Source organism: Zosterops lateralis (assembly GCF_965231275.1).
Source record: "Zosterops lateralis genome assembly, chromosome: 14".
Taxonomy (NCBI): domain Eukaryota; kingdom Metazoa; phylum Chordata; class Aves; order Passeriformes; family Zosteropidae; genus Zosterops; species Zosterops lateralis.
The window spans coordinates 16,808,513-16,825,674 of record NC_139774.1 but is presented as its reverse complement, the minus strand read 5'-3'; the positions used below and the strand labels follow the sequence as shown (position 1 = coordinate 16,825,674).

The 17,162-nt window shown below is 52.9% G+C and overlaps 1 protein-coding gene across 7 annotated transcripts in view; it reads left to right on the top strand.

Annotated features, from left to right (window-relative positions):
* Window positions 1–17,162, top strand: part of SH3TC2 (SH3 domain and tetratricopeptide repeats 2) — a 317,636-nt gene that overhangs the window by 7,096 nt on the left and 293,378 nt on the right. For 3 of the 7 annotated variants that reach the window (XM_083872085.1, XM_083872090.1, XM_083872089.1), the window contains exons 5-19: window positions 429–556; window positions 2,082–2,187; window positions 2,475–2,618; window positions 3,398–3,599; window positions 4,644–4,717; window positions 5,400–5,595; window positions 6,524–6,660; window positions 7,067–7,108; window positions 7,386–9,092; window positions 9,321–9,501; window positions 10,854–11,004; window positions 11,447–11,569; window positions 12,223–12,373; window positions 13,918–14,114; window positions 14,341–14,792. In XM_083872085.1, coding sequence (XP_083728211.1) covers window positions 429–556; window positions 2,082–2,187; window positions 2,475–2,618; window positions 3,398–3,599; window positions 4,644–4,717; window positions 5,400–5,595; window positions 6,524–6,660; window positions 7,067–7,108; window positions 7,386–9,092; window positions 9,321–9,501; window positions 10,854–11,004; window positions 11,447–11,569; window positions 12,223–12,373; window positions 13,918–14,114; window positions 14,341–14,532 — 3,731 coding nt within the window. In that variant the 3' untranslated portion in view covers window positions 14,533–14,792. Of the gene's footprint in view, window positions 1–428; window positions 557–2,081; window positions 2,188–2,474; window positions 2,619–3,397; window positions 3,600–4,643; window positions 4,718–5,399; window positions 5,596–6,523; window positions 6,661–7,066; window positions 7,109–7,385; window positions 9,093–9,320; window positions 9,502–10,853; window positions 11,005–11,446; window positions 11,570–12,222; window positions 12,374–13,917; window positions 14,115–14,340; window positions 14,793–14,821; window positions 14,934–17,162 lie in introns of those variants that run through there. The other 4 variants (XM_083872087.1, XM_083872088.1, XM_083872086.1 and 1 more) reach the window with 4 other exon arrangements.

Here is a 17,162-nt window from a genome sequence, read left to right as displayed (position 1 = left end):
GACAGGGGTGGCCCTGGGTGGCTCTGGGTGGCAGAGGTGACTCTGGGTGGCTGGGATGACTCTGGGTGACAGGGGTGGCTCTGGGTGACAGGGATGGCTCTGGGTGGCAGAGGTGGCCCTGGGTGACAGGGGTGGCCCTGGGTGGCAGAGATGGCTCTGGGTGACAGAGATGGCTCTGGGTGACAGAGGTGACTCTGGGTGGCAGGGATGGCCCTTGGTGGCAGGGGTGGCTCCTGGGTGGCTCTGGGTGGCAGAGGTGACTCTGGGTGGCAGAGATGGCCCTGGGTGACAGGGGTGGCCCTGGGTGGCAGAGATGGCTCTGGGTGGCAGAGATGACTCTGGGTCACAGGGGTGTCACTGGGTGACAGAGGTGGCTCTGGGTGCCACAAAGCTCCTCCTCCCCTCTAATCCCTCTTTTCCTTTCCAAGAGATCTCGCTCTCCTTCTCCGTGGAGAGCCGCTCCTCCCGGGGCTGCAATTCCCAGCTCCAGGAAGCTGCCAGGAAGAAGCTGTGGGCTCTGGAGAGTGATGACAGAGCTGTCTGTGCCCTGTTCAAGGTACAAACCCCATGACAGCTCTTGGAAACTGAGAATTTCGGGCTTTCTCTGCTGACAGACCCCCAAGCAAACACTACATTTGACCTGAGGCCGTGGAAAAGGTTCCCAAAATTGAGTGACAGCCCTGGGATTGTGGGTGTGGGGTTTGGATAGAAGTGTGTGATACCACAGGGTGGAAAACTCAGAGTTTAATGGTTTAGAAAAAAAAATAAAATAGATATATTCTCTCTCTCTCTCTAATATATATAATATATATAATATATAATATATATATAAAATATAATATACATTATATAATAATATTATATATATAATATAATATATAATATATTATATATAATATATATAGTAATATAATCTATAAATATATCTCTCTATATATTATATATATATATATAAAGCAAGATGGAGGTTTTAGGGCTGAGGCTGAGTCCTTTTTCACCTTCTCCTTCATGGATCTGGGTGATATTTTGTAATTGGATAGAAAAATCCACATTGTGGGCCAGGGGTGGTTGGTTATTGGGTTAAAAGTAAAAATAATTTAGGTGCCATTTCATAATTGGACAATTTGTGCTTAAAAGACCTTGGAAAGGCTTAGAGACAGAGCCATTTTCTACTTTGTTGGCCAGAACGCACAACTTGTGAGACTGTGCTATAGATAAGAATTAATAAACATCTGAGTCTGAACATGAACTGGCTCTTCTGAGCATTTGATCCCAGCTCTAACAGCAGAGGAAAGGAAGATAACAAACCCACAGGCAGCGTGCTGGGATGCTCCTGGGATGGTGGGACGTGTCCTGGGGTACCAAACCCAGCTGAGGAGCTCCTCCAAGGCCACTGCAGGGGACTGGGATGATGGGGATGATGAACTGATGGCAAGTGTTGTTTTGGGGGATCTGAGCCCAAACAGCCAGGAATTCACAGGGATCACCAAATCCGTGTCCCTGCTGGAGGTGACAGCTCTGGGCAGGCACAGAGTTCTCAGGTTGGGTTTTATATAAACCAATCCCAGCTGCAGAGAGGAGGCCTGGACTGATCACTCCTCTGGTGCAGATTTTCTTAGAGAACGAGGACACGATTTATATTTGGAGTAAGATTTGAACTACCCAGTCTGGGCCTCACTAAAGCCTGTGGCACAGTAAGAAATTAGTTGGTGAAGTTGTGATGCAATTAAAATTAGGTATTAAGGTGTTAATGGGAGACAGTGGGTTTTTCAGGTGTTAATAGTTATAGGTATATAGGTATTGGTGTGAATCATTTATCCACCTTAAGGAACAAGTGAAACATCATCTATTTACACTCTTTCTCTGCTGTGTGCCAATGAAAATGTATCTGCATTTGTAAACTCTCTAGAAGAGTATATAACCTGCCATTTTAGACAAAATAAATGGAGAGTGTAGCATTAATCACAGTGATTGGATCTGCGTTTTTTGCTCCCCATTATTTTAAGGGTCCTCCCTGCTTTTGCTCCTCCCCTGCTGGATTTCCAGGCATCCCTTGATGCTGCTCTGTCTCCCCCGTGCAGGAGCTGTCAGCCAGGCTGGTCTGTGTGCAGGCACACCAGGATCGTTTCCTCCTCACCTTCAAAACCCTGGAGGAAGTCTGGAAGTTTTCCACCTATCTGACTTTAGGTAACGTTTCCACAGGTCTGAACAGACAAGTGTGAAAAGGGTTTTTGGGGAAGGTGTTGCCTGACACTACAGAACTGCAGTGTTTGGGGTGGAGAGTGAGAAAAATGAATTTAAAAACTTTGCAATCTGTTGTTTGTGAAATGTCTGTTTGGATCAGCGAGAATCGGGAGGATTCCTTTGGGGAAACTTTGGAGACAAAATTAGAAGCTTTTTGCCTGACATTTGGAAATCCCCAAGACCTTTCCTGCTGCCCAGGGATGACCCTGATCCCCCTCTTGGCTCCTCAGGGTACGTGGGGACCTGCCTGGAGCAGCTGCTCTTTGCCCAGGAGTTCTGGCTGGACTGTGCCCTGGTGGAGGACACGGAGCTCAGGGTCACCGTGGATGAAGAGCACCTGGCCACCATCTACATGGACCTGCTCCTGCAGGAAGGTGGGATGGGAATACACAGGGGAATTCCTGAAAATCCTCCAGCAGAGCACTGACTGATGCACTGACCCCATCTCTGCCTGTCTTAGTTTGGAAAAACAGGTGTCTGCCAGGGAAAAGCCCTTGGAATGGAGAATGTAAACCCCCTCCCTCTGAATTATTATAATTTTGAAATTAAGGGGCTTTTGGACAAAGATATGGGAATAGAAATAACAGTTCTTTACTGGAAATATTAAAAATGTAGTAGTGCAAAAAAGGGCAAACGAACAACAAAAAAAAGGAAAACTCTGACAGAGTCAGAACACAACCTGACCCCCTGTTGGTTCAGGGTGTTGGTGTCAGTCAAAATAAACCCTCCTGCAGTGCCAGATGTGGCTCTGGTGGAGCAGAGATGATCCTGTAGAAGGCCCAGTGGTGCTGAGCTGGGTCTGCTCTCCCTCTGGGAATCCAAACAGGCTGTGCTGGGGTTCTCAATGCCAGGTTTGATCCAGGTGGGAATGCTGGGCTCCTCCCCCTGGGTGGAGCATCTCCCCATGGGATGATGGAATTGTCTCAGCCCTGCAGGGAGCCTGGATGGGCCATGGACAGCAGAGATCCCCTGGGGGAGGATGGGGTCTGGAAGGGATAAAGAACTCTGCCCCAGCTGGTTTAACAGCTGGGCCATTAACAGAAGACTTGGGAGTTATGAGATAAAGAAAAACACCTCTTGAACCAGTTTCAACAGATGGGAATAGAAACCATCTTGCATTGCAACCCAAGACACTGACTCTTTCTCTCTGCAGGGAATTTTTTCTCCAGGGTAGTTCCTGGCATCTGGAAGTCAGAGCAGGAGGGAGAGGAGGGTCTGCAGCTCTGCAGTAACGAGCTGATCCATGTGAAGAGTGTTGGACAGGACTCCAAATGGGAAGGGACGTCTCTGCTGACGGGGCAGCGAGGCGTGGTGCCCATGGCAGCCCTGGAGCCAATATCTCACCCCTTTCACCAGTAAGTGATGGATTAAAGGGCTCAGACCAGGATTCTTTCCTGATTGTCGTGGTTTGAAAGCAAAACGAGTGAGAGGCTCCAAGTCAGAAATACAATTTAATACGAAGAAAGGTAAAAAGGTAAAATAAAATAAAATAAAATAAAATCAATGCAATAATACAAAAGACCACTGACAGAGTCAGAACACACCCTGAGCAGGGTGGGGGGAGCAGTCCAGGTGAGGGGCTCTTCCTGAAGCAGTGATCCCACAGAAAGGTCTGGCAGCTCTGCTCCTCTGGGAATCCAGTGGCTCAGGGCTGCTTGTCCTGTCCCAAATGCCAGATTCTCTCCAGGTGGGAATGCTTGGCTCCTCCCCCTGGGCATTGGGAGCATCTCCCAATGGGATGAGGAGTCGTGCAGTGGCTCCTTGATGGCCCATTAAACAGAGAGAGCTCCTGGAGGGAGTTCCCTGTGAGTCCTGGGCAAGGCATTGATGGGCCATGAGCAGAAGAGCCCAAAGGAGGGGCCTGGGAAAACACTGCCCCACCTGGTTCCAACAGCTCATGGGGATGGGGATGGAATAAATACTGTGTGCACATCCCACATTGCAACCCAGGACACTGATCCTGGTGCAGGACTGGCCCCAAGGCTGGCTGGGAACCTCCTCTTGCCTCTGGCAAAGGGCAAAGGGCTCCCAATTCCATGAGGGTATTTCCAGGAGGATCCACATTAGGCACAAAGACTGGAATCAGTGCAGGTGCTGCCAATGGGACGCAGCAGGGATGGGCTCCTACTTCAGATGTGCTTTTTGTAAGATACTGATTGAGGTCATACATGAGGTTATCTCTGATTAACGGCTGAAAAAGTGGTAGAAAATTTTAGGCAATTCCAGCCAAAGTGGAGCTTTACATTGGTCACCTGGCTGAGCCTTTTACTTGGAGAAATTTTTATTAAAGATGGCAAATTTATCCTGCTCTTCCCCTGTGATGTGACACCATCCCTGGGGCTGGCCTGAGGTCAGGGGTGCTCACAGAGGACCACTGAGGGTCCCTTTTTGCCTTGCAGGTGGTTCCTGAAGAATTATGCTGTGGGTTTTGGCCTCTCCCAGGAGATCAGCGGGACGAGCTCTCAGGCCATTGGTGAGTGACACTGGCGACTGTCCCAGGGCTGGGCACAGATCAGGACCTGGGCTTGGCCACAAAAAACCACAAAAAACCAGTTCAAAACCTTGGCTTGGGCACAAATGACCACAAATCCACTACAAATCCCACTACAGGGGCTCTAAGGAAATCTGCATCTCTGGACTCTCTGAAATGCAGATTAAAATTTGCAATCCCCGTTCTGAGGAGCACAGAGAGAGCAGAGAGCTGCTGGTGACACCCTGCTGCCACTGGGCTTTCCCTGTCCTACCCCAATTTTATCTTTCTGTTAATTCTTTCAGGAGGGAGGTGAGGTTTCAAATCACGAGGTACCACCCAAATTCCACCATCTTGTCCCCCATTTACCTCTCTTCTATGAACTCTAAAACTACTGAATTTTTCATCTTGGGCTGTGCTAAACTACTGTTTTCACTTCCTGGTGGTCTGCAATTCCTCTCTCTGTGTCGAAAGTTTCTCCCATGGACTAAAACCTATCCCAGTGTTTTCCTGGGCTGTGCCAAGGTCTCCAACCCCCCTGGACCAGCTCCACACCCCCTGCCCAGGGCTCAAACTCCCTTCCTCAGGTCTCAGCTCATCCAAGGGGATGCCCTGGACTCTGACAAGTGAACAGGTTTAGCAGAGATCCCACTGAAATTCCCTTTTTTCTGCCTTGGTTTCCCAGTCAAAGGCAGGTGCGTCACCACCAAGGAGCACAGAGGAGCGGTGTGGGACGAGCTGAGCTTCTCCAAAGGAGATTCCATAGAAATCATTGGCTTCCTCCTCCCTGGGCTGCCCTGGTTTGTGGGCAAATCCCTCAGCACCGGGAGCCTTGGCTTCGTTCCCACCCAACATGTAAATCCCAAGGCTTGTGAACCTCTGTGAGTTTATTTAAATTAAATTCTGGACAAAAGGGAGGGGAGGCTCCAAATCCCCCCCTTGAGGCTGTGTCAGAGCTTAGGGCTGGTGATTTCCTTTGAGGACTTCACAGAGGGTGGGTTTGAGGTGTGAGCAGAAGCCTTGGCCAGGCTCTGCTGCAGCCCAGACAGAGAAATTGTGTTTCACCTGCCTCAGGTGATTCTTGGAGAGGAACAGATCCAGCCCTGGGCTAGTCTGGCTTTCTTCAAGCTGGCTTCTCACTTTGTCCTAGAAATGTCTTCAGTTTGTAGCTCTGAGGGGCTGACAAGGGTGGGGAGAGCATTCCCAAATCCTGCTTCCCTTCCCCCTGGCTGTGGATGGAGAATGGCCACTGGCACAGAGCAGAATTCCACACCCTCCCAAGGACACAGCAAGAGCTGATCAGGGATGGTAAATCCCACCCTGGCTCAACATTGTCTCTGTTGTTGGTTTCCATTCCATGCCCATCCCAAAAGGCTTCTTTCTCCAAGAGTGACTGTGGGAGGACAAGGGTTTAGCCAAGCTCTGCTGGGCTTTCCTCTCTCAGAGTCACTCAAGGGGAGTTGTAGCACTTTTCTCTGAGGCTCCAGAAGGGACAGAGCAGATCAGGTGGTATCCTGTGGCTTCCAATTTCAAAAAAAGACCAATTGGTCCTTTTCTCTGGTACCTTTCTGTTCCTTTGTGGAGAAATCTGGATGGGGAAGGTGTCCAAAATCCTGCGTTCATCTGCAACAGAACTTCTGTGGTGGGAGGAAGAGAATGGATGGGAAAATATCCCATCCCACCCCATCCCACTGATCCCATCCCATCCCACTGATCCCATCCCACTGATCCCATCCCACCCCACCCCACAGGCCAGCTACAGTGCCAAGGGCTGGGGTCACACTAATTTTTTCTCCTGCCCCACCCCAGGGGAAAGGGCTTTGTGTTTCTGAGTGAAGAGGAGAAGTCCCCAGTCCTGCAGCTGCCCTGCAATGGTGACGAGCAGCACTTTGTCACCCTCCTGGGGGACCTGGCTCACACTGACATCACCTCTGTGTACAGGCTGGGTGAGTGTCCCCTCTCCCTGTATCCCAGCCCCTGGATCCCTGTGGAGAGCAAAGCAGTGCCTGGAGAGCCCCAGGGTCAGGGGAGTGCAATGGAGGTGAATTTTGGGGCGGAGGCAGCACCAAACCTGAGCTCAGCCTGGTGAGGGAGGTTGGAGGTGTCCTCAGGAGGTGACCCTGCCATGCTGGGGGTTGTGGGGACCTTCTCTGCTCCCAGGGCAGCTCCTGAGCTGGGGTTCACCCTGGCAGATGCTGCTCTCCCCCGAGCCCAGCCTGCAGAAGGATCAGGGTTTTTGGGGGCTCTCAGTTCTGCTGTTCTGCCTTGGGTGGCTTTGGGACTTCAGCTGATTTCTGCACGTTGACACCAACCAAAGATGTGGGGTTTTGTTTTCTGTTTGTCTCTGCACAGCTGGTTTTGAGCCCACAGCCGTGTTCCCACAAGTGCCACCGGGTGAGTACGAGGAGGGGACAGAGAGGGAGGCTTTGGTGATTAATTCTGAGAGTGAATTTGGATGTGAGAAAACATCAGAGAATGGTTTGGGTTGAGAGGAACCTTAAAGGTCATCCAGCCCGTGCCATGGGCAGGGACACCTTCCACCAGCCCAGGGACACCTTCCACCAGCCCAGGTTTCTCCAAGCCCTGTCCAACCTGCCCTTGGAGATTTCCAGGGGCTGCTACATGGAAAAAATCCTTCCTGATCCCTTTATGGTTTCCCTATCCCTTCCAGAGGCTGCTCTCCATGGCAGTAAAGAAATCCAAGTGCTCCAGTCTTGGGAGGAGATCAATGACTGGGCCACCAGCAGCACCTCAGAGCTGTCCAGCCCAGGCAGTGAAACAGCCCCTACAACACTGGAAGACGTTCTCCTGGACAAGCTGGATGATTTGGATTATCCCAAATTCTTCATCGACCTCAATGCTGGACACATGGAGGACGCTGATGTCTTTGACCCCATTTTGACCTTCCTCAACCAAGACAGTTTCGTGCCCAGTTTTCAAAGCTTTTACGACCTCAGCTTTTCCTTCCTCCACTCCACCTTTTATGGTTTCTCTGACGAGGATGAGCTGGTCCTGTACCTCGAGACCTCCCGGAACTGGGCCAAGAGGACTCGCTCAGTTTGGGCTCACGTCAGGCTCTGTTTCCTCTTGGGAAAGCTCTGCATGAAAAAGGTGAAGTTCTCCCAGGCCCGGGTGTACTTTGAGGAAGCCCTGAGTGCCCTGGACAGGGGCTTTGGGGACCTGCCCCTGCTGGCAGCGCTGCACATCAGCCTCTCCTCCATCTACCTGAAGCAGAACATGAAGCACAAGTTCTCCTCCCTGCTGGGGAAGACCCTGACCTTGCTCGTGTGCCTTCCTGGCCGCTCCTTCAGCTCAGAGAGTGAGCTGGAGCTCCTCACTTATGTCCTGAGGGAATCTATTGCTGTGGGCAACGCTCCTCTGGAGGCACGGATCTGCTTCCTCATTGCCAAGCTCCTCCTGCAGCTGGGCAGGACCGAGGAGGTGCTGCCCTTCCTGGAGCATCTCCAGTGCCTCAGCACCCCCTGGCTCAGCCCAGCCACCCGTGCTGGGCCCCTGGATGCCGCTGCCACCTTGGGCTACCTCTATGACAAGAAGTGCCTTCCAAACCTGGCGCTGGCCTCCGTCAGGTCCTTCACTCCCAGCGGCGCCAAGGGGACACCAAGCCCCATTTGGAGGGCTGGCTTCATCCTCCAAAACTCTTCCAAACTCCTGGGGAAGCAGCTGGACAGGAGCAGCATCCCAGCCCTGGCTTGTCCGTACCTGAAGCAAGCTCTGCAGTTCTGCAGCGAGAGCAGGGCCGTGCCCGTGCAGAGGACTCTGTGCGCCGTCCTGTCCAGGGTGTACCTGCAGCACGGGGCACACCTGGGTGGGGCAGCCCGCTACGCAGCCAGAGCTGCAGCCCTGGGCAGGCTGCTGGGGGAGGAGGAGGCTTTTGAGTCCTCTCTGTGCCTGGGGTGGGTGTACCTGGTGCAGCAGCAGCCGGGGCTGGCCAGGGACATCCTGGGGTGGCTGCGGCGCTCCCTGCGCGGCACGGCCAGCGAGACTCAGAGAGGGGCCGTGCACAACCTGCTGGCCATGGCCCTCAGGGGACAGGGACACGTCCAGCAGGCTGCAGAGCACTTCCTGAGGGCCCTGCACAAGGCCAAGGAGACGGGCAGCAGGAGGAACCAGGCGGTGTCCTTGGCTAACCTGGGCCAGCTGAGCCTCTCGTGCGGGGCAGCCCAGCTGGCTGAGCTGTACCTGGTGTGGGCAGCCCGGCTCTACTCGGAGCTCCAGGGACAGCAGGAGATGGACACGGAGCTGGCACAGGTGCTGCTGTGGCTGGCACAGGCCATGCTGGACAGGCAGAGGATGGAAGATGCCAAACTCTGCTACGAACTGGCGCTGGGGTTTGCCCTGAAGTGGCAGAACCTGAGGAGTGAGTATGGAGGGGAGCAGGGCTGGGTTCCACCCTTCCAGGTGCCCAATGCTGTCCCCTGATCTGTCCTTGTGCCATGTCACACAGGTCAGCTGCACATCATGGAGTGTCTGTGCTGTCCCCTGATCTGTCCTTGTCCCCTTCCCCATGTCACAGAGGTCATCTGCACATCATGGGGTGTCTGTGCTCTCCCTTGACCTGTCTCTGTCCCTTCCCCGTGTCACACAGGTCAGCTGCAGGTCACGGAGTGTCTGTGCCATTTCTACAGCAGAGTGTGCCCCGATTTGCAGTCCTGCATCACCTACCACGAGCACTGGGCGTCCCTGGCACGGCGGCTGCAGGACAGGGAGCTGGAGGGCAGTGCCAGGCAGGCCCTCAGCCAGCTCTACCAGGCTTTGGGCACACCTGGGTGAGTGGCTGTGGGATGCTCTCAGGGTGCTGTGGCTTTGCTGGGGTGTCCCCTGAGCAAGGTGGGAAGGGGTGTGGTGGCTCCATCTGCCCCACGGTTCTGGTGCTGAGATTTATGAGCTGTCCCTGTGCTCTGAGAGGGAGCAGCTCAATGTCAACCAGAGCTGGGCAAAGGTTGTCCCAGACAGAGCTGGAGTGTGGCCAAACAGGTTTCCAGGACACATCCAGCCTTCAGCAGAGTGGACCCAGTGACAGGGAACTCATTGCTTCCTTTGGAAGCTCATCCCAATGATGAATCACCACTCCCCAGTCAGAACAGGCTCCTTATCTGCTCTTTGGGCTCTGCCTCCAGCTGCCAAGGCTGCCCTTCCTGTATCTGCTGTGACATTGTCCCCAGGGGGGGACTTCAGAGCCACTTGAACTCAGTGTCAGCTCCCCTTTAATGTGACACCTGCCTGGGACTGATCAGATCGGGCAGGAGAGGAGGGAAGGAGCTGGGACAGCCCACAGACCTTGAAGACAATCAGGTCAGAGAGGGCAGAGCCAGTTCCCGTGTCCCAGAAGGACAAAGGGACAGGGCTGTCCCCAGCTGGGGTGTTCACCTCCCCAGCCAGGCCACACTGAGAGCAGAGGGAAGGTATTTCAGGCCTGTCATGTGGATTTAGGTGCTATTTAGGATCACAAAGCACCCCTGGGCTCCCAGGACAGCAGAGACACCAAGCAAACAAACAAACAAACAAACAAACAAACAAACTGCCCTGGGCACTGCTGGCTCTGCCCTCCCCACAGCTGACTCTGTGTCCAACCCTCTGGAACATCCCACTGCCTGTCCCCGTGTCCTCCAGGGGCTGGAAAAGGGGCTTGGACATTTAACCAGAGATCTCTCCATGGCTGCACAAGGGACAAACACCAGGCTGAGGTGTGGGTTTGGCTGCCAGGTGCTGTCTGGGAGGTGTAAGTGCAAATATTCCCTGCCTGTGATCCCATGTGGAGCTGGGAGCGACTTTGGGACTCGGTTTGGGGAGGAAAATTGGGTTTGTAGGTGACCTGGATGGACTCCTCTTTATCACACAGGGGTGAGGAGCAGCCTGAGTGGGACCATTGGTGTTCTGGATTGTCCTGAGGTGTCCAAATGACCATTAAATTAAATGACCATTAAATGACCATCCTGAGCATTAAAGCATGGAGACTCCCATGGTCCTACACATTGCTCAGAGCTGAGAACATCCTTTTGTCCCCAACCTTTGGTGACTACAGGAGGAGAGGGCAGGGGGGTCAGTGCCATGGGGAGGTGGCTTGGGGACAGCTGAGAGCATCCTGTCACTCCTCTGAAGTGGCTTTTTGCCATCACAGGGCTTGGAGACAATCCCTGGACTGCACCAAGCAGAGCCTGAGGATCTTCATCGACCTGGAGGAGGCTGCCAGGGCAGCAGAGGCCTGGCTGCAGGCAGGAAAACTCTATTACCTCCTCCAGGAGGATGAGCTGGTGGAAATGTACTTCCAGGTATGGAGGAGGTGGCTGGAGCTGCCCCATCACACCCCATTTGGGGCTGGAAAAGCTGGAAGGGAAAGTTCTGAGCACTGCAAATCTCCTGCTGGAAGGAGGAGCTCTTGCCTTACCCCCTCAGGGCACTGAATTTCCCCTCTTGCTTTCCATCCATTGAGTTTAGAGGATTTGGGGGTGAAAAATCAGTGAATTCATCGAGTCAGAAAGTGATGCAGGAGTGCCAAAGGAAGCTGGAGGTGCCAAGTGACCATTTCCCATTGAAATATCCATAAATATAAAGGGTAAGTGCCAGGGAAGTGAAGACTCCTGGCATCTCTCCATCTCCAGCATTTATTTTTTCAGCAAAGCAGAAGAGCAGCTCCTAAAATTTGGGGGTTTATTTAATCACACTGATGTCTTACCTTCCCAAATGTCACTCCAGGCCCTCTTCCCTTTGCAGGCAGCGATCCAGACTGCTCTGAGAGGGGACAACCCGTCCTTGGCCATGGATCTCTATGAGAAAGCAGGTGACACCTTCTTCAATGGCAGCCGGAACAGGGCCCGAGCAGTGGAGTTTTACAGGGTATGGAACATTTCTGGGCATTTCTGTGCCCGTGCCCCAGGGCAGGCCAAGAGGATGGAGGGTGGAGAGGGGTGGGGTGACCCTCAGGGTGCCAGGGTGGGAGGGCTGCAGCACAGGTTTGCAAAAAAAACTTCTTTGAAAAAAAGAGATCTTTTGGTTTGAAAAAAAAAATTTTTTGCAAAAAAGGAGATCTTTGGGTTTGCAAAAAAAACCTCTTTGCAAAAAAAGCGATCTTTGGCTTTGCAAAAAAAACCTCTTTGCAAAAAAGGGATCATTTGGTTTGCCAAAAACCTTTTTGCCAAAAAGAGATTTTTTGTTTTGAAAAAAAAAACTTTTGGCAAAAAAGAGATCTTTTGGTGTGCAAAAAACACCTTTTTGCAAAAAAAAGAGATAATTTGGGATTGGGAATGGGCTCCTTCTATTATAAATCCCGGTGGTGTTAAGTGTGAGCTGGTCACTGCTGGGTACACCCAGTCAGAATTCCAAGGCAGGGCAGAGATGTGAGGCTCAGGCTTTGAGAACTGTTCTTTGGGATTTAAAACTCATTTTCAAGGGAAATAAAGGACTAAAACCTAAACCTGCAGTGGCCATCCCCTCTCGGGCAGTGCTGATCCCTCCAGGACCACCCTGACCTGGCCATTCTCTCTCCTCAGGGAGGTGCTGTGCCCTTGGCCAGGAAGCTCAAGGCCACGCAGACAGAGCTGAGGCTGTTCAATAAACTGGCGGAGCTGCAGATCAGCCTGCAGGGCTACGAGAAGGCTCTGGAGTTTGCCACGCTGGCGGCCAGGCTCAGCCTCAGGGTCGGTGAGTGATTTACACCCAAAACTTCCTGGGAGTTATTGGTCAGGGGGTGATTTTTCACCCCCAGGGCATTGGGAAGCACTGAATCTTGATATCCCTGTGAAAAGAGGATCTCCTGCTTTCCTAACACTGTTCTTACCCAAAGTCATGACATCTTTTTAAGGCCACTTCCCTTTTTTTTTATTTTTATTTTTATTTTTTGTTTCAGCTGTGTGACAGCAGAGGGGTTTGGGTACCCCAGAGCACAGGAAATCTGGTGACAGCACAGGACTGAGCAGTTCCTCTCTGGTTCTGCTCAAAACCTCACCCCTTCCCATCACAGAAATAGTTTGGAGTGGCAAAATGCCAGATTAAATGTCTGGGATGGGGCCAGTCTTGTAACAGCCCCTTCCAGCACCCAAAAAAAATCCCCTGGCTGAATGATACTCCTGTCCAGCTGTGGCATCAACATCTCTGCCCAGGGCTCTGTTTTCTCTTGGAGAAAACATCCATGCCCTCAGAGAGCTGAGAAAATGCATCCAAAGTGGCTCAGCAGGGCTGGGCATGGATTGAGCTGGATCAGCAACTTTTCCAGGAGATTCATGGCAGGAGATGGTTGATTCCACCCCTCTCTTTTCCAGGAGATCCATTGTAGGACCTGGTTGATTCCACCCCTTTCTTTTCCAGGATATCCATGGCAGGATCTGGTTGATTCCACCCCTTTCTTTTCCAGGGAATCAGCTGCAGGATCTGGCTGATCCCACCTCTCTCTTTTCCAGGAGATCTGTTGTAATTTTTTAGGGAAATGGTTTCTTTTTTTTGACTTCTTGGAGTCTCTTACTACTTAAAGTGACTCTTACTTTTTTTCTTTGTCTTTACTGGCTGTGGTCTAGCTATCTTTTTTTGACCAGAAGGCTGTAAATTGTCTCCCCTTCCTTTGTTCTCTCTCTTTCCCCCCTGGAATTTCGAAGAATAAACACCTGGGACAAAGGTCCCGGGGAAAGGGCCTCTTCTGAGATATCTCACCTCGTCCTTGGTATAATTCTCTCCAAATCCTCCTAATAACTGAGCTGGCTAAAGCCCCCGGGAGGAAGGCAGGAGAGTGAATTTATACAGAGATCCATGGCAGGATCTGTTTGATCCCACCCCTCTCTTTTCCAGGGGATCAGCTGCAGGATCTGGCTGATCCCACCTCTCTCTTTTCCAGGAGATCCATGGCAGGATCTGGTTGATTCCTCCCTTTCTTTTCCAGGGGATCCGCTGCAGGATCTGGTTGATCCCACTTCTCTCTTTTCTAGGGGATAAATGGCAGGATCTGTTTGATTCTCCCCTCTCTTTTCCAGGGGACCAGCTACAGGAGCTGGTTGATCCCACCTCTCTCTTTTCTAGGGGATAAATGGCAGGATCTGGTTGATCCCACTGCTCTTTTCCAGGGGACCAGCTGCAGGATCTGTTTGATTCTCCCCTCTCTTTTCCAGGGAATCAGCTGCAGGATCTGTTTGATTCTCCCCTCTCTTTTCCAGGGGACCAGCTGCAGGATCTGTTTGATTCTCCCCTCTCTTTTCCAGGGGACCAGCTGCAGGAGCTGGTGGCCTTCCACCGCCTGGCCACGGCCTATGAGCTGCTGCAGATGCACGAGATGGCCGAGGATTGCTACCTGAAGACCCTGGCCATGCGTCCCCCCGTGCTGCAGAGCCCAGCAGAGGCCCTGTACTACTGCAAGGTCTACCTGCACCTGGGGAACCTGGCTCTGCACAAGCTGCAGGTGAGAAAGGAGCCGTGTTTCTGTGGTTTGGATGGAGAGCTGGGGGTGGAGGTCACATCTTCTGGTTTGGAAGGTGATTTGGAGAGAAGTGCTGGCACTCAGCACCATCCCAGTGAAATCAGGTGTCCTCGGGTGTTGCCTGGAACCCCCCAAGTGATGGAGCTCCTGCCCCGTCACCTCCAGTGGAGCCCCTTCCTAACGCCTGTCCCCTGTGCTTTCTGCTCAGGATGAACAGGATGCAGCCACCTACTTCCTGCTGGCCTTGGCTGCAGCCACCGAGCTGGGGGACCAGGAGCTGCAGGCCCTACTCCGTGCCAAGCTGGCTGCCATCCCCACAGCCCCAGGGGGACCTGAGGGCACGCCAGGCTGTGCCACCCACCGGCCCCGGTGGCTGAGCGAGGGTGGCCACGTGGTGTGACCACCCTGGGGACACCAGCAGGAGCCATCCAGCACAACGTTCATGTGCTCTCCAGAACCAGCCCAGGAGAGGTCCTGCACCACGTCCTGAGGAGCTGCAAGGGTTTGGGCTCCTCATGCCAGGAGAGGTTCTGCACCACGTCCTGAGGAGCTGGAAGGGTTTGCCCTGAAGTGGCCCTGGTGGCTGAGAGAGGGTGGCCACGTAGTGTGACCCATCTGGACCCTGGAGGCACCGTTGGGAGCCATCCAGCAGCAAGGTCCGTGTGATCGCCAGAATCAGCCCAGGAGAGGTCCTGCACCATGTCCTGAGGAGCTGGAAAGGTTTGGGCTCCTCGTCCCAGGAGAGATCCCGTGTCATGTTCTGAGGAGCTGGAAGGGTTTGCCCTGAAGTGGCCCTGGTGGGTGAGAAGGCCACATGGTGTGACCCATCTGGACCTTGGGGACACCAGTGGGAGCCATCCAGGAGCAAGGTCCGTGTGCTCTCCAAGACCAGGAGAGATCCTGCACCAAGCCCAGAGGAGCTAGAAGGGTTTGGGCTCCTCATCCCAGGAGAGGTTCTGTACCACATCCTGAGGAGCTGGATGCTGGAAGGATTTGCCCTGAAGTGACCCTGGTGGCTGAGAGAAGGTGGCCAGGTGGTGTGATCACCCTGAGGACACCAGCAGGAGCCATCCAGCAGCACCGTGCAAGGTCCTTGTGTTCTCCAGAACCAGGAGAGATCCTGCACCAAGCCCAGAGGAGCTGGAAGTGTTTGGGCTCTTCACCCCAGGAGAGGTTCTGCACCATGTCCTGAGGAGCTGGAAGGGTTTGGCCTCCTCATCCCAAGCCCTTGGGACCCTGCCCTTGAGTTTTTTAGGAGCAGAGCTGTGCCCCAGAGCAGAAGTGGCACAGCCAGGGCAGGATGAGGCCCCAGCAGTGGTGCTGGAGCTGGGGATGCAGCAGGGCTGAGCTCCTGGGGGGGGGGTTCAGGAATGCCCTGGCCAGGATGGGGGCTGGGAAATGCTGTCCCCACAGCTGCCCCACACCTGGAGCAGCTCAGCCCCAAGACCCAAACGTGTTTGAAACAGCCACTCCTTCATTTGTACCTGGTTTTTATCTTTGTGTGCTCCATTGTGACACCTCTGCCAAACCCCTCTCCTGTAAGAGGCACCACCAAAAATTTTGGCAGTGAGAGACACAGAATTAGAGAGGGGAGGAGGAATTAAAAAAGGGGCTGGTCCAGCCTCATGTGGGGACAGAAATAAAACTGCTCAGGGGGAGGCAGAGCCCACCCTCACCCAACCCTGCCATCCAACCTCTGGGGCACAGGAAAAGAGCCCTGGAACCGGGTCCCCAGCCCTGGAGGTGCCTAAACCCAGATGTGGCATTTGGGGACACGGTTTAGGGGTGGGGGAATTGTCGGGCTCAGTGATCCTGGAGGGATTTTCCAGATGTGGCATCTGGGGACACGGTTTGGGGGTGGGGGAATGGTCGGGCTCAGTGATCTTAGAAGGATTTTCCAGCCTGAGTTGTTCTCCAGGGCTCAGGGCAGGAATGTGCAGCTCAAGCTGCTCAGCCCATCTCGCCACCAGAGAGCAATAAATGCTCATTTTTCTCTCAGCCCGAGCTGGGCTCTCCCTCCAGCCGGAGAACAGGGAAGAATAAGAGATTTTCCCGTCTGATCCTTTTGCTTTGACAACCAGCGACCATCTGGGGCTCCACAGACCCTGCACCCCATTCCTCCACCTCCCTGCCCGGGAGGGTTAAACGCAGAAATATTTTATTTCCTGCCCTGCTGGCTGCAAAACGCCCGAGTTCAGCTTCCCCTCGCAATCCCTCCGAGGCGTTTGTCACCGGGGCGATGATTATTTACTCTTGTTTACCGAGAGCTCCTGCCCTGCTGCCTCCCCAAAATCTGATCTCAGTGCAGGTGGTTGGTGCTCATCACACCAGGGCAGGAGATTTTCTGCAGTTTTTCAGTCAATTCACATTTTTGTTTTGGTCCAAATGGTCTTTAAGGACCATTCCATCCACTTTACATCCTCTGGATGTTTTCACACATGGGGGAAAAGCAACAGGGAAAAGCAGTGTGTCACATCTTTGTGCCAGGAGGGAGATGGACAATTGGAAACCAGACCCAGAGGAGGGAAATCTTAACCCTGCCTGAAACCAGCCAGCCCAGGGCTCCCCAAAACCTCATCTCAGTGCAGGTGATTTTCTGCAGTTTTTAAGCCAATTTGCATTTTTGTTTTGGTCTGGATGGTCTTTAAGGACAATTCCATCCACTTTAGATCCTCTGGATCTTCTCACACATGGGGGAAAAGCACAATTTCACATCTTTGTGCCTGGAGGGAGATGGACAAATAGAAACCAGGCTCAGAGGAGGGAAATCTTCATCCTGGCTGAAACCCAGCCAGCCCAGGGCTCCCCAAAACCTCATCTCAGGATATTTTCTGCAGTTTTTCAGTCAATTCATATTTTTATTTTGATCTAAATGGTTTTTAAGGACCATTCCATCCACTTTACATCCTCTGGATCTTCTCACACATGGGGGAAAAGCACAATTTCACATTTTTGTGCCAGGAGGGAGATGGACAATTGGAAATCAGGCTGTGGATGAAGCTGGGGTGGCTCTACAAGCCCTGAAAGTTT